General features: G+C 37.0%; 1 protein-coding gene across 1 annotated transcript in view; it reads left to right on the top strand.

The window, feature by feature from the left end:
- The window catches only part of MAP3K5 (mitogen-activated protein kinase kinase kinase 5), a 103834-nt gene that overhangs the window by 40735 nt on the left and 50280 nt on the right, over nt 1–12819 (top strand). The window contains exons 4-7 of the mRNA XM_017829711.1: nt 4540–4733; nt 4998–5166; nt 6136–6242; nt 9197–9367. Of these exons, the coding sequence (XP_017685200.1) occupies nt 4540–4733; nt 4998–5166; nt 6136–6242; nt 9197–9367 (641 nt within the window). The remainder of the gene's footprint in view (nt 1–4539; nt 4734–4997; nt 5167–6135; nt 6243–9196; nt 9368–12819) is intronic.

The following is a 12819-nucleotide window of genomic DNA, read 5'->3' as shown; positions in this document are numbered from 1 at the left end:
AAGAAGGGCTGTTTTATATTTTTATTGTGTTCATTAAAATGTTATTATGTGCTATTCATTTGTATTATCTCTTAAATACAGAGAGGTGCTATATTAATTTCTTTTCAGAAGCTGAGAAAGGATATTGAACAAGAAGGCGGTGCTTAATGTTCCAGTGACCACTAGGTCTAGCTAGAAGCAGCAATGTCTTAAATTCTGTAAATGTAGAGCTATTAAGATGATCTTACATCTGTAATTAACTGAAATTACTAACAGTTTGGAATTGTTTGATTTTGCACAGTAAGTAAGGAAGAAACATTAGAAAAATATAGAACAATTGAAACATTTTCAAAAATGAATTACAGATTTTGTCTCTTAGTTAAGCATTTATGTGTGTAGCTGGCTCCAGCCAGCACCTCTTGCCTTCAGATTAGTCTGACTGATTTGATGAAATGGGCTGACATGGATAGGCTTTCAGAAAGTGATCTGATGCTGCCAGGTATTGAGTGTGCTGGCCCAAAGCCTTCAAAGATATGTGTGTTTGTATCTCCTAGATATAAGTAGTTCAGCTGATTTGAGAGCTCAGGCCAAGATTACCTATCTAATGTGGATCAGGCTGAACCATAGTAACTATCTGTGTGTGTGTACATGAGTGGCCTGTCCCAGTCCCGGATGTTTTCGGTAATGCCCTTCAACTTGCAACTCAGGGGCCCTGCAATCCCTTTGCAACTTTTATTACTGTAATTTGAGCTTTTGAATCTTAAATAATGAGGGATTAATAAAGGAAGGGAGTTGGAAAATGAAACTTGTAGCATTTGTTCTTGATTGGGGCATCTATTCACACCCACTTTTGAAGACCCTGTATGCTACACGTGTGTTTTAAAGGGTGTTGATGTAACTGAGAATATTACAATTGGATTTAAGGTGCTACTCTTTCAAAAAATCCTATTTTTATTGAATGATTTGATTCTATTACTTCCATTATACATGATATGACAAGTTACAGGAATGGATCAAAGGAAAACAACAGTTTTGTCTTATGTGCTCAGCAAACTTAGAATATACAGTGAAGTTAATTAGGATTAGGAAAGAATACCAGAGTTTGTGAGATCAAAGTTGGGATGGAGTGTTACAGGGCAGATTTTAATAGAATAAATGGAATATATTTTAACTTTAAAGTGGAGTAATGTGCACTAAGTCAAAATGTAAAGCAATATGTGAGCAGATGGGAAGTGTGTGTCAGAAAGACCACCTGATCCTTTCTGACTTTAGGCAGTGTAGCTTATATTTTGACAAAGAAAGATGAGAAAGAAGTAAAAGTGGCTGAGACAAGTTGCCTTGCCTGGGAATGAGGAAAGAAGCAAGTCACACACGCTGCTTTGGGGTAACAGGTTTAGAGTTGACTGACATTTGGAGCAACACCTTAGCTGCTGCCCCCACAGCTTGGTCCTCGGACTGCCATCCCAATCATTGCCCAAATGCACTTAGAGTTGGACTCTTTGCATTTAGAATTTGTGATGGTGACAAAATACATTTCTTCACAGTAGGAGACTATAGACTTTGTTATACTAGAGCAGTCTTGCCGTCACTGTTAATCTTTTGTCCACCACCACCTTTAGTAAATAATATATAACTTCTGATTCTTTTTTTTTCTTTGGACACCGGACCTACTGCATATCTGCCTTTGTCAGGTTTAGCTGTTAGATATCTAATGTGCTCTTGAGCTAGGGAAGGGAAATTGAGGTCATTATTTCTTGTGTTTCTTAGCTTTACTGCATATGTGCTTTTTTTTAAAAAAGTGTATTTCCTAAGGAAATGAAACTTAAGAGCTTTTACTTTTTTTTTTATCCTCTACCTTTGTTCTGTATCTGCCTGTTTGTCTGTCTGATGACTTTCAGCCAAATTTGAGAGGTTTCAGAGATATAGAGTTCCCAAAAAAGATAACCGCCTAGATTAACTTAAGGACCAAATAATGCCCTATCTGAGAAAAAGGCCACTGTGTTCCTACACTACTTGCCACTGAATACCAAGGTGAGATTCTACCTTGAGACAATTCTATGAGACCCCTCAGGGCCCTCTGAACAATTGTAAATTGATTTATTTTCTTCTGTTTTCTTCCCACATAGTGGTTTCTCCTGTCTTTTACTGTTAAATTCTTCCTTGTCCACTGCTTCCAAAGACTATTGGGTCTGCAAGTCTTCTGTACTGGGCTCTGTAAGCTTTTTTTCTTCCCCTTCAGGTAACAGAAAAAAATGCATATAAACTAGCTTTTGCTGGCTCTCTTGTTCCACTGAAATAGATACCTACTTCCTACAGAAGGTGCACTCAGGATTAGTTTCAAAGAGCTCATGCTTAGTAATGAACTCAGCAGGAAGAGTAGTTTTCCCACTTGTAGATTTAAAAATGAAGACTCCTGTATTGTCTCTCTAGGTGGCCTGACCGGTATGCCAGGATAAACTTTGGTTTCTGTGGATTTTAAAAGATAGAAACATCCTTTTTCAGAGTTGATTTTTATTTAAGACCTGAGCATTGGAAACAGTGTGCCAGAGGTCTGAGAAGGCCTTCCTTCAAGCAGTCTTGAATGTAGTTTTAATGCACTGAATAAACATTAGGAAGTAAAATGCTTGCCCCCGGATATCTGTAGCTACTTCACCCTTTCTCTTGACTCTGACTTGCCAGATTTTTTGTTCTTTATTTAAAAAAAGTGGAGAATAGTCTGCCTATGTGTAATAGTGGCTCTTGTGCCATTAGTCACTACATATCCATGTCCTGTAATTGCTGAAACCAGCTCCAGCAAATTCATAATTTTCCCTCTGCCTTTGACTGTGAGGGCTTATTAGGTTTTAGCAGGGTCAAAAGTTCATCCATTCACTCTTGAAAGCATCTGATTGCCTTACATGAGCATATTCTTGAATAGAAATATCCATTCAGTTCTCCATTGTAAAGACAAGCAGTTTGGGTTCTGGCATCACACTCCTTAGTTACTTGTTAAAAATTTTGTCATATACTTCCCAGTTCTCAAGTTTCCTTTTAAATTCCTGAACTCACACACAGAATAATGTTTCCTAGCTATTCAGCTGTAATAGTTTCCGATTGTTGAGGGAAGAAGACTAAATTAACCATTGTGCAAGGCTGTGTATGCAATAATCTCCAACCAAGTTCTGGGTTAGTTGAGCTCAATGGATCTTGTGTAAATGCCTGCATTGATTACTTTTAAAGTTTACAGAGTTTGTCTATATCTCTCAAAAGTCGTAGTGGGGTTGCCTTTATAGTGAGGTCTTAATTAGAGGTGTAATTAAAAAATAATTCCTGCACTTTTCGTAGCCATTCTCTGATTTGTACACGAACACGTGTTTTCTGACGTATCTGTATGCATACATTTTTACAGACTTGAGTATCTCAATCTTGCCATGTTTTAAAAATCTAATAATGCATGTTAAAATGCATATTTTAAGCACACATCTGGTATTGTGGCATTTGGCGGCTATTCAGTCACTGCTCTCTGAATGGATGGAGGTCAGCTAGGCGGGGGAGTCTCTGAACTGATGTCCCCGTTGCTATGTTGACTTCTGGGAGAACAGAAGCAGCTGACCAGGAAGTCATTAACCTTGGAAGTAATTTAGGAGTACCAAAATTATAGGTCTCAAGAATTGCTTTCTTAAGGCTTTTGTTGTTGGGCTGCTGGCCACTTCAGTAGTAGAGTCTGAGCTTTGAGAGCCAAATGGAGGAACTCCTCCCTCCTCTTGATTTTGATGGTATTCTGTCTCATAGTTAAGACTCTTTAAACCACAAATATTAAGCAACTTTTTCTCTGCATGAATGTGTACTCAAACACATGCCACAGGCACCAGACATCTTGTCTTCCTCTTCCTTGGAAGATAAATTTTATTTTTTTTTTGCGAAGTATCTCTCATACATTGATATATAGAAATCAATACAGTTTAGTAATGCTAAGATCTTCTAAAAGTGATTATTCTGAAATATGTATGGTTCTAAGTCCCATTGGCCAGAGAGATTTGCTATGTTACAGGGAATTTAATTTGTTTTTTTTATGCTAAGCTATTTGAGTAATTTTGCAGTTCCTATGAGGATTAGTTTTCTCTATGTTTTTTCCTCTTGTGAGGCAACTACCTTGTGTTATTGTTTTCAGCACCTGCAAGCCTAACTGTACTGCTCTCCTCTGAACATCTGTCATCTTGAAAAGTGTGTACATCAGCTTCACTCGAGTCGACCAGCCTTTTCAGGGTGACTAGGGTGTGCCCTCAGAATTGTTTCACTATTGAGCCAATGACTATTTTAAGGTCACCTCGATACTTCTAAAAATACTGATTTTACAGGAAGCAGTTCAGAAATCTGAAAGAATACATTTCAGATGTATATTGTATTGAGGTGAAAAATGAATGTATGGAATCCTAGGCTTCGTGGCTAAAAACTTGGTTTTACTGAAGTAAGGTCTTTGACTTTAACAGGTGAAATTTTGCAGGTAGTATATGCAGTTGTTTCATAGTTTGGCGTGTGAAACCGTAACTGCCCTAAATATTGCACCTTGTTTCCCTACAGATGTGCACTGGGAACTACATATTTGTTCCTTATATGATAACTCCACACAACAAGGTGTACTGCTGTGATAGTAGTTTCATGAAGGGACTAACAGAACTGATGCAGCCTGGTTTTGAGTCGCTGCTTGGGCCTATATGCTTACCTCTGGTGGATCGATTTATTCAGCTCTTGAAGGTGGCACAGGCCAGTTCAAGGTGAGTTGCCTTTTTTGTACATCTGTGTAAAATTCATATATTCCTGCTGGCAAAATAAATGTCAGGCTCTTGCTGTGGTGATGCAATATTTTGCCTTCTATTCAGACAAACTGACAGTTAATAGTTTAGCTTGACCAAACCTCTCCATTGACACCGTTCTGTCAATACATGTTCTGCATTCATCTTGTGGGAGAGCTGTGGGGCCAGAAAAACAAGCGCAAGGGACCTGTCCAAAATTGCTGATGTGAAGTTGTTTCTCTCCAGCCAGTATTTCCGGGAATCCATTCTAAACGACATCAGGAAGGCCCGTACACTTTACACAGGCAAAGACCTTGCAGCAGAGCTGGCAAGGATTCGACAGCGAGTGGATAATGTTGAAGTCTTGTCTGCTGACATTGTAATAAACTTGTTGCTGTCCTACAGAGACATCCAGGTACGAGTTCTGTGCACTAAGATAATCTAAAAGAGTAGTAAATTAAATTATGTTCTCACTGAAATTGTTAGTGTATTTTGCACAGAATTGTTAACAAACTCTATGAATAAAGCACACTTGTGTGCTAAAAAAGATCTTTTACAATATCTTCACTGATGTTTTTTACTCTTTTTTTGTGTAGTTTCACTGCTCTTTGCCTTTACCTAGCAGAAAACTGTTGTTTTATAACAGTGTGCCTAAAAAGTACATGACATAAAATAACTTCTCCATCTCAGCGCTACTGTGATGAATGGCCTGTAGCGTGTCCTAGTTAAAGGCCATGGTAGCATTCTGCAATTGATAGGTAAATGTATTCTTTGTCACCATGCTTGTGACATTTCTTATGGAAACCTAATATGCATTTCAACTTTTGGAGTGAGGCTAGTAATTTTTTATTTTGTTGTACATAATTTCGACTGTTTTTCCTTAAACATTTTGAAGTGGTTTGGTTTTGGGTTTGATTTTTGGTTTTCTTTGTTTTTTAAATATGTCAGTGAGTAAGCCATGGTAAAAACTATGGTATTCAAAGAGTCTTTTGTTTTTGTGGGTCATGCCTACTTCTGAATTTTGGGATGCCTTAATTTGGATGCAGTTAGCTTTGTAATGTACACACAATATGAATGCTAATATGTGTTCAGCTCCTGAAACTAACTTTTGTCATGAAACAGATGTATGGCAATTTCCACAGGTCCATGCTGCAGCAGCACAGGAGACCAAATTGTGTTTCCCTGCTCAATACTGTGATTATTGACGTTTCTGCTGAGTGCTAGGCTGTTACCAGTTTTAGACTGAAGAAACTGAAATCCATAAAACTTACAATGAACTGAATATACTTCTTAGTATGAAATACTAGCTGCTTAGGTCAAAGAGTTTATATAGGCATACCTCAGTGCAGCCACTTAAAACTTAATTTTTCCCTTCTTTTGGAAGGATTACGATTCTATTGTGAAACTGGTGAAAACTTTAGAAAAACTGCCTACTTTTGACTTGGCTTCCCACCACCATGTGAGGTTGCATTATGCATTTGCGCTAAACAGGTAAGAAGTACCCTTCCTTCTGCTGTTGAGCAGTAAATCAGAACTGCAAACATCATAAGGGGTGGGTAATCCTGTGTGAAGTTCCCTACTGGAATCTTTATATGCAGTCCTACAGTTTTGACTGAAGCAATTTTGGGGACTTTGACCTTTGTGATAAATCAAAGTTGCTTTTTCTCTCCTACTGTCAAATTTCATTAATTTTTTCTTTAGCATGTTTGGTTTGTCTTGTTTTTCCATAGGTTTGCATTATTTTTTGTTTCAGTACCTGAATTGGAGCAAATAATGCCTAGCAGTATTTTCCCCTCTGTAAAATACACTTTTAACATTGCAGTATGAGTGCTGCAGCATTTGTGCTAGCAAAGACATCATCTTGTTCAAGTCTGAGGTCTGGTAATGTCGGGACACAGGAGCAGACCGTTCATCAAATGTCCATCAGAAGATCTTATTGTATTATAATAATGAACTAATTTTTGTGTTCTCCGATAACATAGACTAAATGTGATACGTGGAGGAACACACACTACTTCCTTGGATTAAATGAAAGCCAAGCTTAGATTTTCTTTCTAGGGTAATGGCATTTAGGCGAGGGACTAAAAGGGGAGATTTTTTTCAAAGGAAATTACAGATGTTCTCTGCTTCCTTGCTGTTATCACAATGAACATTTTGCTGTTGACTTTTAAAGGAGTAGACCAGGTGTCAGTAGGCATTGAAATTCTCAAATACAGAAAATGTCTACAGATAATTCTGCTTTTCACAGGTTTGAATTTTGTAATTCAGGTTCACCGAGGAACTGCATATCATGCCAAAGTGATGTCAAAACTAGTCACAACTAATTAGCTGAAAAACTGAATCTAGTTTTGAAAGAAAAAAACAAACAACCCCTGCAAAAAAATTAAAAGCAGTTGTTTGGCGTTGTTTTTTCTGAATAAAATGTCCAGATCCTTTCTTGTGCCTTTATACCAGTTATATGAAGGTATAAATATTGTGCCTTTTTTGTTTCTGCTTTGCCATAAATATGTGAAGTTTTGCAGATTAAATAATCCAGCACGTATTTGCCACTTCTACAAAGCCTTCACAAAGGTCACTAGGTGTTCCTTGGGATTTTAACAAATTATTTAGACATCAAGTTCACAATTTTCTGAAACAAAGTCACCTCTGAAAAGACAACTTGACTAGTTCATTGAGGCCTTAAAAAAACTTCAAAACTGCAGTATAATCTTTTCAGGCAGATCCTAATACTTCACTGATTCTGTTGGGATTTCTTGCAGACTGAAAAGTTTGGTTTTATAGCTGTGACTCTAAGATGTAGCCTTTTAGGTTATCTAACAAAAGGTCTACACATACATTTCTGCATGGATAACTGAAGTACCTTTGTTATCTAAGTGAAACACTTTTCCCAGCAATTTGAATCAAAAGGACAATTCATTACCTATATTATCAAAACCACTTTACTTCTTACTTTCAAGTTGATACTTAAGTACCTCTGGAGAAGGTCAGATGAGATTTTCCTCTTCCTCTCTTCTCCACGTTGAATGTTAAACTGGAATCCATGACAGTTATGAAAATGTTCATGCTTTGGTGTGCCAAGAAGGAATTACTTGGGCTAATTGTAACTTTCTCCTTACTGAGAATATAGAGGATGTTTTGTGAGCTAAGGCAGGCCTGGAATAGTCTGCACTTCTGAATCTTTGCTGTGAAAGAAGCTGTGTCTCTTGCTTCTAATCCAGGTCACTAGTACGGAAGGATGGAACGGCTTAATTAGTCAGGATTAGTCTGACCTAAATTAAGAAAGTGTGAGAGCACTGATGATGGAAAAGTAAACAGAAGGAAAAGTACTTATTTGTCCTCTGTTAGCCATTCTGCTTGATTTAAACCTTTTCTTCCATGTCACTCCTTTCTAGAACTACGTACATGAGCTCAGAGATCATGAGCTCAGGTATCACTTAGAGTACACATGCTCTGATCTGTCAGGTTTGATATTGACACTGCTGTTGCAAGTGCATTATAACTTTCATAAGTTCCTGTAGAGGGGAAAGAAAAAAATCAATTACTGAACCTCAGATAAAGTAGGATCTCCTCTAGGAAGGCTTTTGATGTGTTTTTTTTTCCTCTTTTCTTTCTGAGCTAGCCCTCTCTTGTAAGCTTCTTCAGTCCAAAGCTAGCAAAACAGATATAAACCCACTTTTACATATTCCTCCCAATGCAAATTGTAGCAACTAAAATAAAACAGGCAATTTCACCAAAAGCATATAATGCTCTCTCCAAACCTCTGAAGCATTGTTTTTGCTGAGAAGGGAGTAATTTGCTTGTTCAGAACACAAATATATTAAAATTCTAAACTTTTGATACTGAATGATTTATCAAAACTATGACTCACTAGGAAATGTCTAATGCTTGCAATTATGTGGTTTTCTTGCCTGAAGTACTTCTTTTAATATTGCCTTATTGGCTTTACTTCCTAACCTTCCCTATCATGGGAATTCAGTCTGGTTTGTGCTTTTTGGACTTCTTGCTTCACATCCAAAATGTATATAAAAAATAATATCACAAACGCAAGATTGAATCTTTTTTTTTCTTTAAAGCATGGATTACAATAAAAGAAATATTAGATATGAAAGTGAGGTTCGTTCATACTTTCTGTTTTAGAAGAAAACACGTGATCTTTCTAAGAATTGATCGTTAGGCTCTTGTTGCTGTTTTCAGTGCTTTGCTCTATCTAATGCTTCCTGAGAGAGAGAAAATGTATTTGGGGACTTTTATAAAGGTGTCTCACGATATTAAGAAAGGGAAAAAAAAGGAAGGAGAGTTAAGTATGTATATATAACATAGTCCATTGTGTCTAGAAGCACATTTTACATGGATGAAGTCATACATCTGTGTTCAAATACAGTCATGGAAAAGTATTTCTTGTTAACTTTACTGGGTTTCTTAATCAAGATTTTTATTTTTAATAGGCGAAATCTGCCTGGAGACAGACAGAAGGCTCTGGAAATTATGATTCCCCTGGTAGAACAGGAAGACCAAGTAGCTTCAGATATGTATTGTCTGGTTGGTCGAATTTACATGGACATGTTTTTGGAATCTGGATTCATAGATATAGAAAGCAGGGACAAAGGAACATTCTGGTAAGTACTGTTTTCCTGGTCTATGTCCTTTCGTTAGCTTGGGGAAAATATTCCTCAAAAAAGAATATATTTAAACTGGTTTTCATTCCAAATATTTGCTCCTTAAGGAATAGACTGAATCTTCTAAACTTCGTTGCTTATTTGTTAAGAATGAGAGATTTATGTTGTTCACAGATCTCATTCTGCAAAGTTCTTGAAATGCCTCACAGACTTGGAAATTCAAGTATCTCATCAGAGTGTATTTTCCTCATTTTTTCCCAAATGCAAAGTCTCCTATTTACTATATTATTCTTAGGAGTTTGGGACAGACAGTAATCACCCAGAATAACACGAGAATATTCTGAGTTGGAAGGGACCCACAAGGATCATCAAGTCTGACTCTTAAGTGAATGGCCTGTACAGGGGATTGAACCCGTGACCTTGGCATTATTAGCACCATGTTTTACAAATGAGTTAATCTCAGGGTCAATCAGTCATGCATCGATTGGCTTATCTGCAATCTGATAGATATTAGCTGTCTAGGCTTGGTTTAACTCTGCACTGATGCTAAGCACGTACCATTCTGTCTTTTTCCCGTGCTCACAAGCAATATGACTGTTTCAAACTCATGGTGACAAAAGTTTCATCACCCCATCATCACCATATAGTACGTGCATATTGCAGTGGACTACAATAACATTCATAGTCAAAAAAGCGCACAGGGGAGTAGACAATAATAGGTAAATTTTTCATTTTAGAGACAAGAATAATGCTTTTAATCCTTTTGAAATGCACTAAGATGCTATTATGTGGAAGAGCTTAAAAATGAAGGCACTGGATGCCATCCTAGAGTTCTGTCAGGATGAGCTGCTTCTCTCCATTCACATGAGGATACAGACAATGTGTTTATGTATCCTGCACATCACATCTTAGCTCTCATCTTGTGCTCATCAGCTACTGGTTAAAGTAAATGCTTAGAATGGAAAGCTTTCATCTCCCTTTGTCATTTATCACTTGTTTTCAGTAAACTTCAGCTTAAAACTGTCTCTTGTAAAAGATAAGATATAATTGTTTATTATTTATGGCCTCAGAATACAAGTACAGCTTATAATTTCTGGTCATGCTTTACAGTTTTGCAATTCTTACTGGATTTTTAAAAGATATTGAAGTAACAGGAATGCAGCATATTGTTGTTGTCCCTCCCTTTGTATTTTGAGTTAAAGAAAAGTTTCATTTCCTCTAAGGCAAAGCCCATAACAAACTTTCAGGGGTCTTTCTTAAAAATTATATTTTGCTAATGTGATGAACAAATATAAAAAGAAAACTGTAGTTCTGTGTATAAATATTAGGCATTATTAAAGGCTAAATAAAAGAAATATTAATTACTTCTGCTGTTGTACATCTTGCTTTTTTCCTTGTTCATAGTGCTTCATGAATAGATAAACTTTGAGATTTTCAAACATAATTGAACTAAAAATGATTATATGTAAAACAGTGGTAATTTCTTATTGTCATTTTAACACACTTTGAATAGATGCATTGCGGTAATCATAGATCTGATGGTGGGAAGTGATTGCAGTCAGGCATTCCAGTTTAGGAAAGGATAGAGGCTGACAGCTCCTGCAACAGGGTAGGGTGCTGGCCACCAGCCCCTAAATAACCCCTGATGTCTCTGGCAAGTAAGACAATGCAGAACACTGTGTGTGCCTGCTGCCGTAGAACAGTTGATCTCTGTGAGTCAAGTTGGAGTTTGGCTGGCAGCTATACTGGATGGTCCAGTTGCTCTTGGTTTGTACTTTTTGCTGAATGTTGATTTAAATTTCTAGTGTTAGTCATACAGCAGGCTTGACATGGTTGAGAGGTTGACTCATAGCTCAGTGGAAAGCTCTTAGAAAGGAACAGACCTACCCTAGTGCTACAGCAGGCCACAACAGGAGAAGGTATATGTAGGAACAATGTCTCCATGGTAGTGTTACTTTATGTTGAGATAGAGGTTATTATCTCAGTCTTAGACAAATGAGGATGTAAGAGAACTATAATGAATCGCAAAGATAACGAGAATTTGGCAGCAGAACCAAAGCACTGGTCTTGCAACAACTGCGATGTTAAGGTACTTTAGTCTATTCACAAAAAAAAGAAAAAGCAGTGTACTTTTCTGACAATTAAAAAACAGAATAAAAGACATCTTTCATATAAATATGAGAGAATAGATGAAAGATTAATTATTAACTGTCACTTTCTTGTTGGACACTGACAGTGTGAATCAGATTTACCAAACCTACCAAGAATTTATTCAATCTTTTCACTGCTACCTCCCTAATTCAGTGTCTGCACTGCAACATTTTCCCAAATGTCAGCAACTGTAACATTTTTCTGAAAGTACAATCTTTCTTGTATTGGAACAAAAATATTAATTTTCAAGACTTTTTCTTCTCATGTCAATCTTTCCTCTCTCTTTATTGTATGATGATTACAGCATGAAAGATGTCTAGGGCAAAAAAGGTAGTACAGTTCCCAATATCACTATGTACTATGTCTCCAAACAGGTAATGCCAGTCAGTGGGCTTCTCTCAGGTGTATATACTTAGAATCCATGAGAGTGTTGTCCTGTTAGGTTGGCAGGGGTTTTTTTAGGGGGTTTGCTTTTTTGTTGTGGGTTGGTTGGGGCTTTTTTAAGTGAGCAAGAATACTTTTAATCTATTTTCTTCCTCATTTTGTTGTAACTCACAGTACAAGAGGATGGCAGATGTTGAAAGAATTTAGTCCTCTCTGCTCATCTTGGTCTTTTTTAGAGGACTAGACTCTTGTCTAATGCTTAAGTTCTTTGGAGGTGGGCAACTGAGGCATAAAAAGTGTGTATATGTAGCAGATTGAAGAGGAGCCTGTCTTACAGTTTTCAAAAGCAGAGCTTATGTTAAAGGATGCAAAGTCCTGAATCACTTGAGCAGAAAAAACAACAAACAAACAAATTAAAAATCAGCCAGATTTTTGGCCTACTAGGATTAAAATGCCTTAGTTTTGCTTACATGTCAGTGTGGTCTATAAGCCAAATCTTTAGGTTTTGCATAGATTATTTTTCTTTCCTTCCTTATATATTAATCTCACAACCTGCTTAATTTTTTATGTATTTCATTTGTTTGTCTGTATTTTTTTCCATCCTTTTGAAAGAAATTTTAAACTCCACTTGTTTGCCTCCTCCTTACAGAGACATGAAAATGTGTATATATATATATATATATATATGCAACCAAAGATGTTCTTATACTGAAGAGTAAGTTTAAAGCACTGTAGATCTGCTGTTGCTGTTGTCACAACTACTTGCATTGCTAGTACGAGGATAGTGTGTGCTGTTTGTGTGAAGCCCTTTCCACTTCTTTTAAGGCAAGGCTGAGGCTAGGGGAATACCACTGCCATTTTTCTTGATTGCTCACTTCCTCTTGAGGAGAATGAAGTTAAGTATAGTGCTTTTTTTT

Source organism: Lepidothrix coronata, unplaced genomic scaffold (assembly GCF_001604755.1).
Source record: "Lepidothrix coronata isolate B3197 unplaced genomic scaffold, Lepidothrix_coronata-1.0 Scaffold167, whole genome shotgun sequence".
In the NCBI taxonomy this organism is placed as follows: Eukaryota; Metazoa; Chordata; class Aves; order Passeriformes; family Pipridae; genus Lepidothrix; species Lepidothrix coronata.
This window is presented reverse-complemented; position numbering and strand designations above follow the sequence as displayed.